The sequence below is a fragment of the Agelaius phoeniceus genome, chromosome 1 (genome assembly GCF_051311805.1).
Source record: "Agelaius phoeniceus isolate bAgePho1 chromosome 1, bAgePho1.hap1, whole genome shotgun sequence".
NCBI lineage: Eukaryota > Metazoa > Chordata > Aves > Passeriformes > Icteridae > Agelaius > Agelaius phoeniceus.
The window spans coordinates 43,405,489-43,419,356 of NC_135265.1; the positions used below are offsets into that span (position 1 = coordinate 43,405,489).

At 43.3% G+C, this 13,868-nt stretch overlaps 1 protein-coding gene across 1 annotated transcript; it reads left to right on the forward strand.

Annotated features, from left to right (window-relative positions):
• Positions 1-3,284: 3,284 nt before the first annotated feature.
• On the forward strand, positions 3,285-13,502 carry GGCT (gamma-glutamylcyclotransferase). The gene is made up of 4 exons (XM_054639517.2): positions 3,285-3,581; positions 6,730-6,875; positions 9,990-10,125; positions 11,994-13,502. Exons 1-4 carry the CDS (start codon positions 3,459-3,461, stop codon positions 12,141-12,143), a joined length of 555 nt encoding a protein of 184 aa, XP_054495492.2. The 5' UTR covers positions 3,285-3,458; the 3' UTR covers positions 12,144-13,502.
• Positions 13,503-13,868: the final 366 nt, after the last annotated feature.

The following is a 13,868-nucleotide window of genomic DNA, read 5'->3' on the forward strand; positions in this document are numbered from 1 at the left end:
TTTTTTCTCCTCATTCCTTATTTTTTCCTAATTTCCTTTTTCTCCCCCCTATAATACAGGATATGCGCAGGAATATATTGCATCTAGGCAAAAAACCTGATGGAAACAAATTCCTGCTTTCTTTGCATAAATAACCCTGTTGACAGACAAAGCACAAATAGCTGTGGCTATCCAGAGCTTTCGCCCATGTTTGGGAAGGTCCCAAACGGGAGGCGTACTCCTGACTGCTTACTCTGCGCAGGTTTTGTAGCGACATGCAAGGGAAAACAATGCTTCCAAACTGTTTGGGGCTTCAAACAGGTTAACACAGGTCTCATGTCAGCTGCTCTGGAGATCACTTAGAACTGACTAACTCAAAAAAAAGCCCCCAGGATTTTATTTAACACACTTCTCTCTCGGAGAGTTAATTTTCACCTGAAAAGGTCACGAAGCAGCAGAAGTGTGAAATCTGGTAGCACCACCAAAGCCTGTCAGGTTTGTACTCAAATTCCTACAGGAAAGGTCCTCCTCCCTGTTTTTGCTCTTGTAAACTTGGTTTCCAAGCAAGGTCTGCACATAGTGCCCAAGTATTTCCCTATGCACATACAGCCATTTGGTCGTGATTTGGACATACATCAGCAGAAAGACTCACAAAGCTTTCACTCCAGAGCAAATTCACTTCCCTCCCATGCTGCCTTGCCAGCTGGGAAGAAATGGATTTCAGAAGTGCAAACTGATTGAATCCATTTCAGAAAAATAATCACCATAGATCTAAGGTTTACCTAGGTAGTTCAAATATCACCTGAGTTAGCGTCATGTTGTGTCTAGACACCATGCATACCAAAACCACACTCCTGGAAATACTGGCTCATGTTTCTTGGTTAGAGAATAGGCTTGGTATTCAGTACAGACTGCAGAAAATGGAAACCTCAAAAGATTTTAATTTGAAAAGGCCTTTTTGAAGGATTGAATACTTGGAATTGCAAGTGGCAGTGTTTCACACTGATTATCTTTCCATAAATTTCGGGGTAATTTTTCTAGCTGCCTTTGCTAACAGAGGTTTTCCGGTGTACAAACCTAGCCATGATATCAAGGGCTCCATCTCCTCATTTGTCAATCATCTGACTTAGCTCATAACATTGAAGTCTTGATTTGAACAGCATGGAAAAGAACAAAAGCTTTAGGACAAAAGCTTCACCGTGTTCAAAATCGACATGCTTTTTGAATGAAAAAATCATCACAATTGTTGTTGAAACTCTGAGTGTTGATAAAAATAATGGCTTTTTTTGAGCATAATGTCTAAGTTATTGAAACTTAAAAAGTGTTACAAAAGGCTGGTTGGGGTTTTTTTAGAAAGTCATTTTGAGATTAAAGAGTAGCAATTGTTACATGCTTCACCGCAACTCCTATGTAAGTTTTTTCTGTTTAGAAAGAAATGTCCACCTCAGTTCACAAGGGATAGCTCATATAAAGCCCAAATGTGTAGTGCAGCAAGCACTCAGGCTGGAAAACCTGTTCACCAGCAGGCTTAGTCCCCTGGGCTCCACAGGCCCCTCTGGAAGCCTCCCTCCTGGGATCCCTGCTGTCTCACAGCCGTCCTCTTGACTCTTTCCTTGAGATCAGCTGAAACTTGGATCTCTTTGAAACCCCTGGCTTTCTGGTTGAAATTAGGCAACAGTCCAGAAACTGATGGAAGATGAGAGAGAGAGAGAGAGAGAGAGGGACACTTCTCATGGAGTTTGCATGTCCTTAGGGAAAAGGGACTAAAAGCATATACCAGGAGCAGGTTTTCAAAAGACAGGCTTGGCTACCAGTTGTTGTAAAGAGTGGGAGTGAAGGAGTTTTGCTATATATTCCTATGACCTGTGTAATCCTTCTCACTTTACAATACCTGGATCCTACATAAAAAAAAAAAAAAAAAAAAAAAAAAAAAAAAAAAAAAAAGCCTAAAAATAGAAAGATACTAGTCAGGAAGAATCAGAATCACTTTTATCACTTTATGAGCTTCATGATGAATCTGTCTTTCCCAATCCCTGTGTTGGGAAAACTAAAGCAGGGACTTCAATGGAGAACTGAACACATAATTGAAAGAAGGAGCTGCTTTCCCTTCTATATTGCAGGATGGGGATGTGCCCAGAGAGGCCAGGCACTGTGCTGCCAGGATCCTGTGCTAAATCCTGCAGCAGCTGCCTCTGCTCAGGAAGCCAACTTGCACTGAGGGCTACTTTACCTGCCTTAATGAGTGGTATCTCACCATTAATGGTTACACTATTGCTAATTACAGCCTTCCATGGCTGTGTTATACATATCTATCTACTGCTTCAGCAGACAGCAGTAAGGGCTCCTCCTGTCCCATTCCAGCATTGCTTTTGTCAGGGAAGGAGAGGAGGTGCCTCCGTGCATGGGTGTGCAGCTCTGCCTGCCCACACACCAGCATCTTGTCACCTTTTACCTTTGCACATTCCCATCTTACTCTGCTCTGAGTGCTTCCAGCTGGGAAAAACTGCTCTGCTTCGCTTCTCATGGAATGTATTTACAAATCACCACTGTTTATCTCAGAGGTGGCCAGGATGCTCTTTTTGGTTCCAGGGGCTGCAGGCCCTGCTCACTGACAGCCTATTCCTCCCCACAGAAGATGCTCCTCAGGAAGCAGCTGAGATGCTGGAACAGGCAGGTTCTCCAGGTGTTAGTGCATGCTGTGCCACCTGATCAGGGCCTTCTCTGAGCTGCTCCTTGTGAGCTGAGCTGGACGTTTCCTTCTAAACAGAAAAATCTTATGTAGGGATTTTTGAAGCACGTAGCACGTAGCAATTTAGTGATACTCTTTTGTATCAAAATGACATTCGTCTAAAAGAGAGAGCCAACCAGCTTTTCGTAAAACTTTTTAAATTATTGGAACCTTCGATATTCTACAAAAAAAAAAAAAAAAAAAAAAAAAAAAAAAAGCAAAAAAAACCACAAAAAACCAAAAACAAAATAACCAAAACCAAAAACAAAACAACGAAAGAAAAAAAAAAACAAACATACACACACACACACACACAAAAAAAAAAAAAAGGTGAAAGTTTTCTCCTAGAACTTGGGTTCTTTTCCATGCTGTTCAAACCGAGACTTCAGTGTTACGAGCTAAACCAGATGAACGAGGAGACTGAACCCCTCACGGCTTGTGCCCCTCAGCCCCGCAGCCCTGAGAGCCGCGGGGGTCCGGCCCAGCGCCGCTGCCGGCTCCGGGCTGGATGGATGGATGAATGGACGGATGGATGGACGGATGGAGGGGCGGAGCGCTCCTGTCCGCGTCACGGCCCCGCCGGGAGCCCGCCTGAGGCCTTGCCCGGGCTCTACAGCCGCCGCTCTGCGTCACGGCCCCGCTCCGCGCCGGCTCCCGGGCGGCGGCGGAAGCGGCGGGGAAGGCGAGGCGGGAGGGCGGCGTTAAAGCAGCGGCGGGGCCGGGCCGGGCCGTGCCGTACCGGGCCGGGCTGATGGAGCCGGGCGGCGAGAGCGGCTGCTGGTTCCTGTACTACGCGTACGGCAGCAACCTGCTGCGGGAGCGGCTGCTGCTGCGCAACCCCTCGGCCGCGCTCTGCGCCCTGGCGCGCCTGCAGGTGCGTGAGGGGGCGGCTGGCGGGGCCGCGGGGGGCTGAGGGAGCCCGACGTTCCTGCAGGGAGCCCCAGGGTCCCCGAGGAGCCGCACGTCCCCGCGGCTGCCTGCGGTCCGATGCTGCAGCCCGTCCGTCCCTCCCACGGGGGCGGCCCCAGCACGGATCAGGCGGGGGGTCCTCGTCAAGATGATGGTGTTGGGTTCTGCACCGTGACAGGACAAGGAGCCATGGACGTAAACTAAAACGGAAGTTTCACCTCAGCGTGAGGAGTGACTTCTTTATGTCGAGGGAGGCAGAGCATTGAATAGGCTGCCCTGGAGTCTCCCTCTCTGGATACATTCCAAACCTTCCTGGGCGCGTTCCCGTGTCACCTGCTGGAGGTGACCCTGCCTTGGCAGAGGGTTGGACAGATGATCTCGGGAGGTCCCTTCCAACCCTGGAAGGATTATCCTCTGCTTCTTGACCCAGGGCCTGCTGCCGGGGCTGCTCACTGCAGAAGGAGTGTTTGTGGTAGTCCCAAACATTCGGGGGTTATCTGACAGGACTTAACCTTCCAGGCTGCCAGCCATGACCCATGGCCCGTGTGTACAGCACTCCGGACTTTGAAATGTAAAGCAGCAGGAAGCAATTCTTTACTGTGAGGGTGGTGAGGCATTGGAGCAGGTTGCCCAGAGAAGTTGTGGATGCCCCATCCCTGGTAATGTTCAGTGCCAGGTTGGATGGGGCTTTGAGCAAATCAGTCTAGTGGGAGATGTCCCTGGTACAGGCGAGGAGCTCTGCCTGCACTGTGTGATGGGCAGATGGGAGCTTTCAGCCAGCTCTGCACATCTGCAGCTGACACCATAAACTCTACAGGCAGTTCTCTCCCTGCCAGGGTTATTAAATACCATTTGTATCAGCTCAGCTTTAGTGTAGGCTTGGAAACACCACCTTGTGGTCATTAAAGCTGTTGATGTACAGATCTGTGCCACTAGAAGGATGCTTGGAGGAGCACAGCATCAATTCACACCACTTAAAGATGACTTGAAGGTTCTCTTGGAGTAACTGGCTGAAAGTTATCTATGTTAGAGTGTATGAAGAAGTTCCAAAAACTTGTCATTAATAAACTCCCCATAGTCAGATACTTGGTGTCTCTTGGGACTATCAACATGGCAGCTGAGGCCTGCTCCTGTAAAGTGTGAGGAACTTACAGCTACCCCTCCACTGAACATGCTGAGATCCCCTCCTGCTGAGCCTTGCAGGATCAGACCTTGAAGGCAGGGAGAAAGGCACTAGTAGTGTGTGCTTATCTTTGAATAAAAGCAGCCTTCTTCAGGTCGATTTCCAGGTTAGTCAGTAAGCACCTCTTGCCCCACTGCAGGCTGGCTGCCTTCTCTAGCTGGCCTATGACCAATTGCTATGTTCCCTGCTGACACCACGTGGCTTCATTCCTTTGCTTCCAGCTGGAAAATCACTGATGCTGGGGAGCGAGGGACTGCAGGAAGGTTAGAGCTGATTTCCTATTAATTGCTCTGTGATAGTGCCACTTGGGTTTAAAAAAATGAGAAACAGCCTGTAAACAGAGTGCTTTGGATCCTAAACTAAAGTAAAAACTCCAGTTAAACTTTAGCTAAACTTCCCTCTAATTTTACTTTTCAAAGCTTTGTTAATCTTCAGCCAAAAGCTGTTAAGAAATGGGAAGTGTAACAAGCACAGAAAGGATCTTATTACACTGGTACTTAGAAGGACCAAAGACCAATTTCTTGACCCAAAAAAGTATCTACCGTGTTTTTTCCCTCTTCCCAGCAGTGCCTGATGCAGCTGCACACATGGTGTAACTTAGAGTTTCCTGCTCCCAGAACCAGAGTGAACTGTGCTGTTTCTGTGTGATTTCTGTGGCTGTTTTTGGGTGGTGCCTGATGATTTTATGCAGTTCCTTGCAGCTATTCAGTGCAGGTCAGGTCCAAGAAAATATAACTGGAGGAATAAAGTAAAAATTGGTGGGGGGGGTTCCCCTTTTTCTTCTTCTTTTTTTTTTTTTTTTAATGAGACTACAGTGAGAGCAGTTGATTCTATCCAGGATTTCCTTAGGGCTGCCCTGCAATTACTTGTCCTCATCTGTAACTTCAGTTTGTGACTCAAGTGGACTTTTGTGCAAGTAACTTGGTGCATCTAAGTAAACCATTTTCTAGTGAAATTGGTTAAATAGGGGACATTTTATAGGGCAGGAAGATGACTCTGTTGATGGAGTAAACAGTGTGGCTTTGCCAGGCTGCTGTCACTTATGCACACACACACACATTGATAGATGTTCTGTGTGTATGCCTCCAAGTGCTTTATTTTTTACAACCTTTTCCCTATATCTATTAGGACATATTACAAGAGAATGATGTGTCTCAGAGGGAATATTAATGTGTACATGTGTATGTTTCAAATCAAAATCATAGGTTCAACAGGGTGGTTGTAAGAAATACACAAAGCTGTGGGGCTGCATAGGTTTGGGGTTTATTTTTTTTTTTTGTTGTTTAGCAGGTAGTCTTCCTTAAAGCTTGGTTTGGATTGTGGGGGTAGGGAGTGTTTCCCTTCTGTACTGCTAGGGAAGGATCCACAAATTGATTAATAAGTAGGAGAGGATACTGAGTGTATTGAATCAGGTGAGAAATTACATTGATACCATTCAATAACCCATTATTCTCTTTTTCATATATACTGATAATGCATGTAAGAAAAAGTGATATTGGTTTCCTAAAATAATGTTTCTACTTACAAAAGCCTGAATAAGCTCACTCATTGAGACATATGCCTTGACTTAGAAATACCCAAGAATGTTCCAGAGCAGCGATGAGATGGCACAAAACATTGTAAAATACAAGGGATGGTGTTTTAAAATTGGGCAATCTTATTAGTGCATGAGAACAGGACCCAAAGCTTACCATCTTGTAGACTTCTTTACCTTTACTATTTTCCTGGATCCTGCCATAGTATCATTTAACTCTTGTCACAAAAACCTGCAAAGGATTTGGCACCAGGTAGGTGGCACCTGTCTGTTCTTCCTCCTGTGTCTCCAACTGTATGTGTACTACTGTCCTTTGGCTGCCCCTTTTGTGTCAAGAATAGCCAACAGCCCTAATTTCCAGGGGAAATTGATTCTCTGCATTGCTTTGATTTGCAGGATTTTAAGCTCGAGTTTGGCCATCATCAAGGCAGGACAAGTTCTGTCTGGCATGGAGGTACAGCTACCATTGCTCAGAGCCCTGGAGACGAAGTGTGGGGAATAGTGTGGAAAATGAACACTTGCAATCTGAGTTCGCTGGATAAGTAGGTGACTTAACTTTTGCTGTCTTCTACTATTTTAGAGAGTGATTGAAAATGAGCTAATTTTTGGTGAAGAACTGTGTGTTGGAATCAAGAAGATGCTTTCAATTTTAATATGTGAATTCTATTTCACAGTATGTGTATTGACTTCTGACACTTCTGTGATTAAAATAGGTTTGTTTTCAAGCTAAAGCTACTTTTAGGGGTATTTTAACAATCTGTGGACCTTGATTTGAAGTCAATAGATCATGCTTCTTTTATTTTTTTTTTAACCGTCTTCCCAATTTTCTGTCTCTTTTAAGATTCTAAAATCTGTATTTGTCCTATGGTGTTTTTCCCATTACTTTAGGGAGAATTTCCTTTGAGACTGACATCAATGTCTGTCTGTTTACATCTGTAGACTCCAGTTGTAGCAGTAAAGGAAGGGATAAGGACAAGACTTCAGAAGAGAGATCTTTTATTCAGGCAAAGCAACCTTTTGAGGAAGTTATTTCTCAAAAGGTCCCTTTGTTTATACATCTCTTGTCTTCCAAGGATGTAAACTTTTGTGAGCTTGAGGAACATCTCAGCAGAGAGCTGGGGTGTTGTAGTTTCCCCCTTTGAATGGGAAAGCCTGCCTACACCTTTACAATGGATGGTGTAGAATGTTCTATCTGTGCCTGGTCATTAAGAGACCTTCAAGAAGCCCTAAGCAAGTTGCTCCCAGGCTGAAGTCTAAAAGACCACCTGGTTAAACAAAGCAAGGAATAGCATGACTTCTTGCAGGGTCTAAGACAGGGCTTAGAATGTTATCTCCAAAACTTTGCCTGCTGCCACGTGCTTGTTGCAGCTTTTGAGATGTGCCTGCACAGCACGGTGCTTCTGGTACACATAGATTGTTTGTTCAGAGCAGATCATTACTGACAATTCCAGTAGAAATCTGGGCTCGTGAAAACAAGGGAGCAGAGCATAATAAACCCAATGAAAGCACTACCTCAATACTGTTCTCCTGCCTCTGGTACTGCTGCAATTCCAGTGTGTAAATATGTCCTTAAAATCCTGGCAGTGAAACTTGATTCCAGTGTGGTTTTTGTTGCCTATAGTGAAGCTGAAATACAACAGAAACTGTTGCCCAAGTTCTGTTAGCCCCTTACGGTAATGGCCACTCTTGAGCACTCTTGTCCTGGCTGGGAGGGTTAGCCTCAAGCAAGAGGGCATGGGCATTTAGTTGGCATGCTTGTACTTGGGGACAGCTTCACATGTCCCCACTTCATTATCCCCTGAGTTCCTCTGCTCTTGCTTATAGTAGCACTTAAACATCCTGACCCCTTCTGCTGACCTTTACTTAAAACTCCTGATTGGCCATACTTTCCTGAAGCAAAACTTCCTAAATATGATGATCCTGTCTGACTGCATCTGCTCTTGTGTTTTCCCTCCATGGGGACAGTATTTTGTACTTTGACTTCCATACGTGTTTACACACTGTTTACACTTGACATAGTGTAGGATTGCAGGTCCCTGGTATTTGTTTGGCAGGGGATAAATTTCAATGCTTGCTAAGGTACTAGAGACTTGAGTGCTCTAACACCACCAAAATCTGCAGCATGGACACCAGCACCACAGATTACTTTTTCCCACTTGCCTCATTGATGCCATGGAGGCAGACTGGAAATGGGATGTGTTCTTGGCTTTTTATAATCATAGTCAACAGTGCTCTTCTAAGAATCGCTCCTAACCCACTCAAATGAGCTTGCAGGTGCTCCTGCTGAAGGTCTTGGGATCCTTTGGCTGTGTGCAATCTGATATATTTGTAGGTTCTCCACCAAGTTATTTCCTGAAATTACCATGTATCCAAAAAGAAAATGCCCACCTTTTTTTTTTTTTTTTACCCCTCTAATCTGGGTAAAGTAGTCTGTGCTTTGCCATCCAGAGGCAGAGGAGGGAATGTGTAATTGAGGCTGCATGTAACTAGTTGAACCACTAACAAAACAATGTAATATATAAAAAACAAAAATGGGAGAGAACCTTTTGCTTAGATGGCAGAACTCTTTGGCTTCAAATTCATTTTCTTTGATGTCTCAGCCACTTCTAAGGGTTTTTTTGTCCTCTGTACTTCACAAATCTGTAAGTTACAAACTAAGTCATGACTCTGCCTCATAGAGTCTAGCAATGGATGTTACTAAACAGTTTTCTTGCTCTCACACAACCACATGACCTATTTTTAGTCTGCTGGCCTTGAATCTGCAGTTAGCTTCCAGTCTGTACTTGCACTTAACCTAGTTATTCGCCTAGCATGGCCCACATTCTGTACATTAAATAACTTGAAATGGTAGCAAGTCTTTGAGAAAAAGATGAGTTGTCAAATTTATATTGGACAAGCAGGGCTAAAACCATGTTATGACTTGTAGCTAAAGTACATCTAAAGTCAATTGTTCTATACAGTCTCTTGTATTGCTTAAGTTTCTCGTTTATGTCTTACTGTTTTCTCAGATTTTTATTGGTGGCTAAATGCCAGTGGTTGAGGACAATAAGTAGGCTTGGTTTTGAGTCTTTGTTTTTTGAAGCATAATTTTGTAATAAAAAAAAAAAAGTTTTTTTGTCCCGACTTAGCTCATTACTGCTCTGTATGTCTTGTGCAAGTTAAAAGGTGTCTTGGATTATTCATTGGAAAGTGCATTGCACAAGTTGTGCAAGTTTTCCCTTATTAAAAGGTAACACAATGGACAAGATAAAACTTTGCAATTGCTTCTTTATCTGAGTGGCAACTAAGGAACATGTGTCTGGCTCATTAAGTCTAATAATCTTGCTTGTATTTCTCTTTCTGACTACCTGTCTTCCACAGTAATTAGTTTAGGAATATTCTCTTTCTGACTTTGCAGGTTAATCACAAGTCATCATTTCTTACAGAGCTGAAATGATAAAAGTGAATGCTGCTTCTGTAAAAACATATTTTCTTATATGAAACAAGTTTGCACAAAAAGCACTGAAGTATGTTTTGCTTCATTTTTCTTTAAGTATATTAAAGCACTGACCAGTGTCCTGCCTTGTATTCTGTTGTAATAAATCCATATGTTTATTGCATGTTTGGTTTGAAATGGACTGGATAATTGACATGAAAGGAATATATGTCTTTTACAGGCAAGAGGGAGTTGAGGATGGCATTTATGTCCCAATAGAAGTCAATGTCCACACGCAAGCAGGAAAGGTACTGACCTGTCGAAGCTACCAGATGAAGGACTATGTCTCTGGTCCCCCTTCTCCACAGTATAAAAAGGTAGGTGTTGCAGCACTTTAATTTTGGAAGAGTGTACAGAAGTTTATAATGCAGTACTTCTGTGCTATTTAATAAGTACTTTGATTACAGTGCATGGAAGGCATGACTACTGTAAAGGTATAACAGTCCTTGTGCAATGTACTGCTGTAATGATGCTCACAGGAGATTGCTAGCTCTTACAGACCTATTAAATCAGCTTGGGGTTTTTGGTGTAGTTATACCTTACAGGAATCCCCTATTTAACTTGGGAATTAGCTGTGATTGGCACAAGGTTTTCTGGAGGATATTACTCACATATATGCAGCAATTCTCTGTTTCAAAAATTAATGTACTCCACTGAAAGGACAGAGGGAATCTTCTGTGGGGAAAATGCAGCACCTGGCTTGTAGTTTCCAGGAGGTGGATTATCCTTTCTATCTTGGGAAGTACTTGCTATGATGACAGGATGCAGCTGTCACCTTTTACCAGACACATCACCGGTACATCACAGGGCTTCAGCAGCATTACAGAGCACTGCAGGGTTCCCCCTTGACGGCTGGTGAGGCACAAGTGTTGCAACACTGTTCTGCAACACTGACTCTGCAGAGACACATGATCCAGTCACGCAGCAGGCCTGACCTGCTTAGTCTGTGAGATCTGGGCAGGCCCAGGCTGGGCTGGTGTGGCTGTGTCTGATGTGTACAGACGTCACTGCAGCTGGCTTTTCCTACCTGAAGTGCAGAAACCAGGAGCGAGCCTGTTAACTCCCAAGTGTGCTGCCTTCTCCAAACTGAGGAACTCACTCCTCTGAGCTGACTTCCAGGAGCACAGCTAAGGCCAGCTGCTGTGGGACTGCTGAAGACAGGGCTTGCTTAGAAAGTAGGCTTTACTTTTCCACAAACCTCTTCCCTGCCAACCCACCTCGTGGCAAGGCAGATCTTTAGGGCTTTTCAGGGAGCTAATACATAGTCTGCTGCTGTGTCAGTTCTCATTGGTATGCTGAAAGTGCAGACCTCCACTATTGGCAACTTTATCATTCCCTCCTGCTCCTGTCAGGAGCGGTTGTTATTTCTGTTCTTCTCCTGTGCCCCCAGCTTTTTCTTTTCTTTTTTTTTTTTTTGTTCAAGTTAACCAGGCAGAAGAGCTAAAAACTTAAAAGATGACTGCATTAGCATGCAGTGATTGAACTACATCCATCTACTGTTATGTACTTTTTGTAGCAAAATTCATTCTTTCTAGACACCTCATCCTTAAAATGCATGCCATTAAATGCATGAAAGCATATTTAGAATGTTCATTTCTATATGCAACCTTGCTGGTGTCTCCTTCAAGCTCCTTCCCCTTCTCCTCTCACTGTCATATCTTTTCTTCTGCACCAATACTTCAGTTTATTTTATGTATGGAAGGAAAACTGCAGTAACAAACTAAGGAATCTGTGCTTTTTCACTGAGTTAAGTGTCTGTTTCTCCTATTCCTGTACCCTGTCTAGGTACTCGCTGTTGTCCTTTGGACAGCTTAGTTTTAAAAATAACCACTTTTTAAATTCTCAGCCAACTTGAGTGTCACACCTGAGTGAGAAGCAGCATATATTATTGAAGTTATCATCCTGTCTGGAAGAAAGAACTGAATAACTGAATAACAGCTTAATTAGAGAGGCTTGTGCGCTTCAGTAACACATCAGAATCTCAGGGGTAGTTAAAAGCCTTTTCAGAGTAATTTTGTTCATGCTGTTCTGGTCTCCCAGAAGCCTTTGGCTAACCTTAGGTACAAATAGCTCTGTTTGAGATAAATTCTCTGGGTAACTTAAATGGTTCCTCCTGCTCAAGCGATTGTCTGGAGGACTCTGTCCTTTCTATTACTGAAGGCTTTTTTTTCTGTTTTAATTATAGGTTATCTGCATGGGTGCAAAACAGAATGGCTTGCCAACTGATTATCAGGAGAAATTAGAAGCTATTGAAACTAATAACTATGCAGGACCGGTGCCAATCATGGAAGAGATTGAAGCTGCTGTTAAAGCAGAGAAAATAAATTCTGCATAGAATGCCTCTGCATTTGCTTGGCCATTCACCTTGATCTAGATACTTCTCCTCACTGTGCTGATCAGCAGTTTCTTTATTTATCAAGAAAAGATGAGTTTGCTGTGCATCTACAGTAAACCATTAGACATAACTTGCAGTCTGAAGACACACTGATATTGGTAACTTCTTTTTGTATGTATAGCTTGACTACATGCTGAAGTACATGCTGCACATACATTTCAGATTTAGAAATTATCTTTCTGTAGTTGTCATGCAGTGCTGCATGTAAATTTGTGCTTCATGTCCAGTTTGCTGACCTTTTTAAAAGAAAAAGGCCATCTTTATGAGTTTTGGCACTTGTTGCCTTCTGAGGAATAAGGGCTGCAGGATCAGGTCATGTGTTTGTAAAAGTTATATGTGTACATGGCCACATTTGTTAGATGCAAAGTAAACTCAAACCTCTAAGGCTAAACCTTTTTCTCTGCTACTTCTCTTAATGGTTTAAAACCCATCCTATCTGATGCTATGGAGTTCCTGTTCCTGTTTTGTAGTTAATAAAAAAGTAGCATTTTTTAAACTCCTTCCATGTTTTATAGTGTAAGTCCAAAAGGCAGCCTGAGCCTGAAGACAATATTCAGCAAAGCATCTCATTCAAACCATCATAGCTTCCTTCCTTTCAATGTCTAGTGAAAGTCATAGATGAACTGGTTAGCTATAACCAAGGCATTTTTGAAAGAATTCATTTTAGTTTGATATTTCCAAGGGTTTTTTTAATTACCTTTTTGACTGGCTTGTTTGCCTATCTAGGCCTTGGTCCAGTGAAATCAGAAAGTCTCCTTTGAGTCCTAGCACATTTATTCTGTGGGGGTTTTTGTCTGTTAAACCCTAAATGAACAGACTTGGCCTCTTGGTTTTTGTTTTTTTTTTCTGTTGTTGTTGTTGTTTTTCTCCCCACAGTTTGACAGTCCAATGCATAACTGGAAGCTTTTGTAACATATAGAGTATTTATTTTCATGGTACTGTGCAACCCCTGCAATTTGTCTATGGGGGATGAGGAAAAATTGACAACATGGAAGATGTCAAATCACTGAGATTTGGCTTATCTTCTCTACAGTGTATTTTTTTCTCTTGATGTACAGAGAGGTGTAAGATATAATTGATGTCACTGTGTGACTGCTTAGATAAATGATAAAATAACAGACTGCCCATGTCTTCTCTCTATAAAATCTTTTCTATAAACTTCTGCCAGGTATGTGTAGCTGCTGTCCTGATGTAATATGCCTGTTTCCAGAGTTGGGCACGGTGACTGCTGTAAAACATGGTACTTTCCATATTAGCACTGTCTAGTTTGAATAAATAAAATTGTGATTACTAAACCTCTGACATGCCTGTTCAGTTTGCACCCCTCAAGAATATCACAGAACCAGAGATTGTTAAGGTTGGAAGGGACCTCTGGAGACATCCAGTCCAACACCCTGTCAAGGCAGGGTCACTTCGAGCAGATGATACAGGAACACGTCCAGGTGGGTTTGGAATGTCTCTGGAGAGGAAGACTCCAGAACCTCCCTGTGCAGAGTGCGTTGCTGATGTAAATAAAAACTGGTGGTGTGGGAATACAGCTGAAGCCTCCGTTCGCTATTTGTGTTTTTTAATGGATGTACAGTCAGTAGGGAGCGCAAAACTATGCACGAAGCACTCCTCTGGCAGTATCCTTACACGGGGGGAGCTCGACCGAGGGAAATGGTC

Bases quoted from the DNA above. Each gene is read 5' to 3' on its own strand.
- GGCT (XM_054639517.2), top strand. From the start codon at position 3,459: ATGGAGCCGGGCGGCGAGAGCGGCTGCTGGTTCCTGTACTACGCGTAC. The intron at 6,876-9,989 runs GTAGGTGACTTA...TGTCTTTTACAG, and splicing joins AATCTGAGTTCGCTGGATAA to GCAAGAGGGAGTTGAGGATG. The intron at 10,126-11,993 runs GTAGGTGTTGCA...TTTTAATTATAG, and splicing joins CTTCTCCACAGTATAAAAAG to GTTATCTGCATGGGTGCAAA.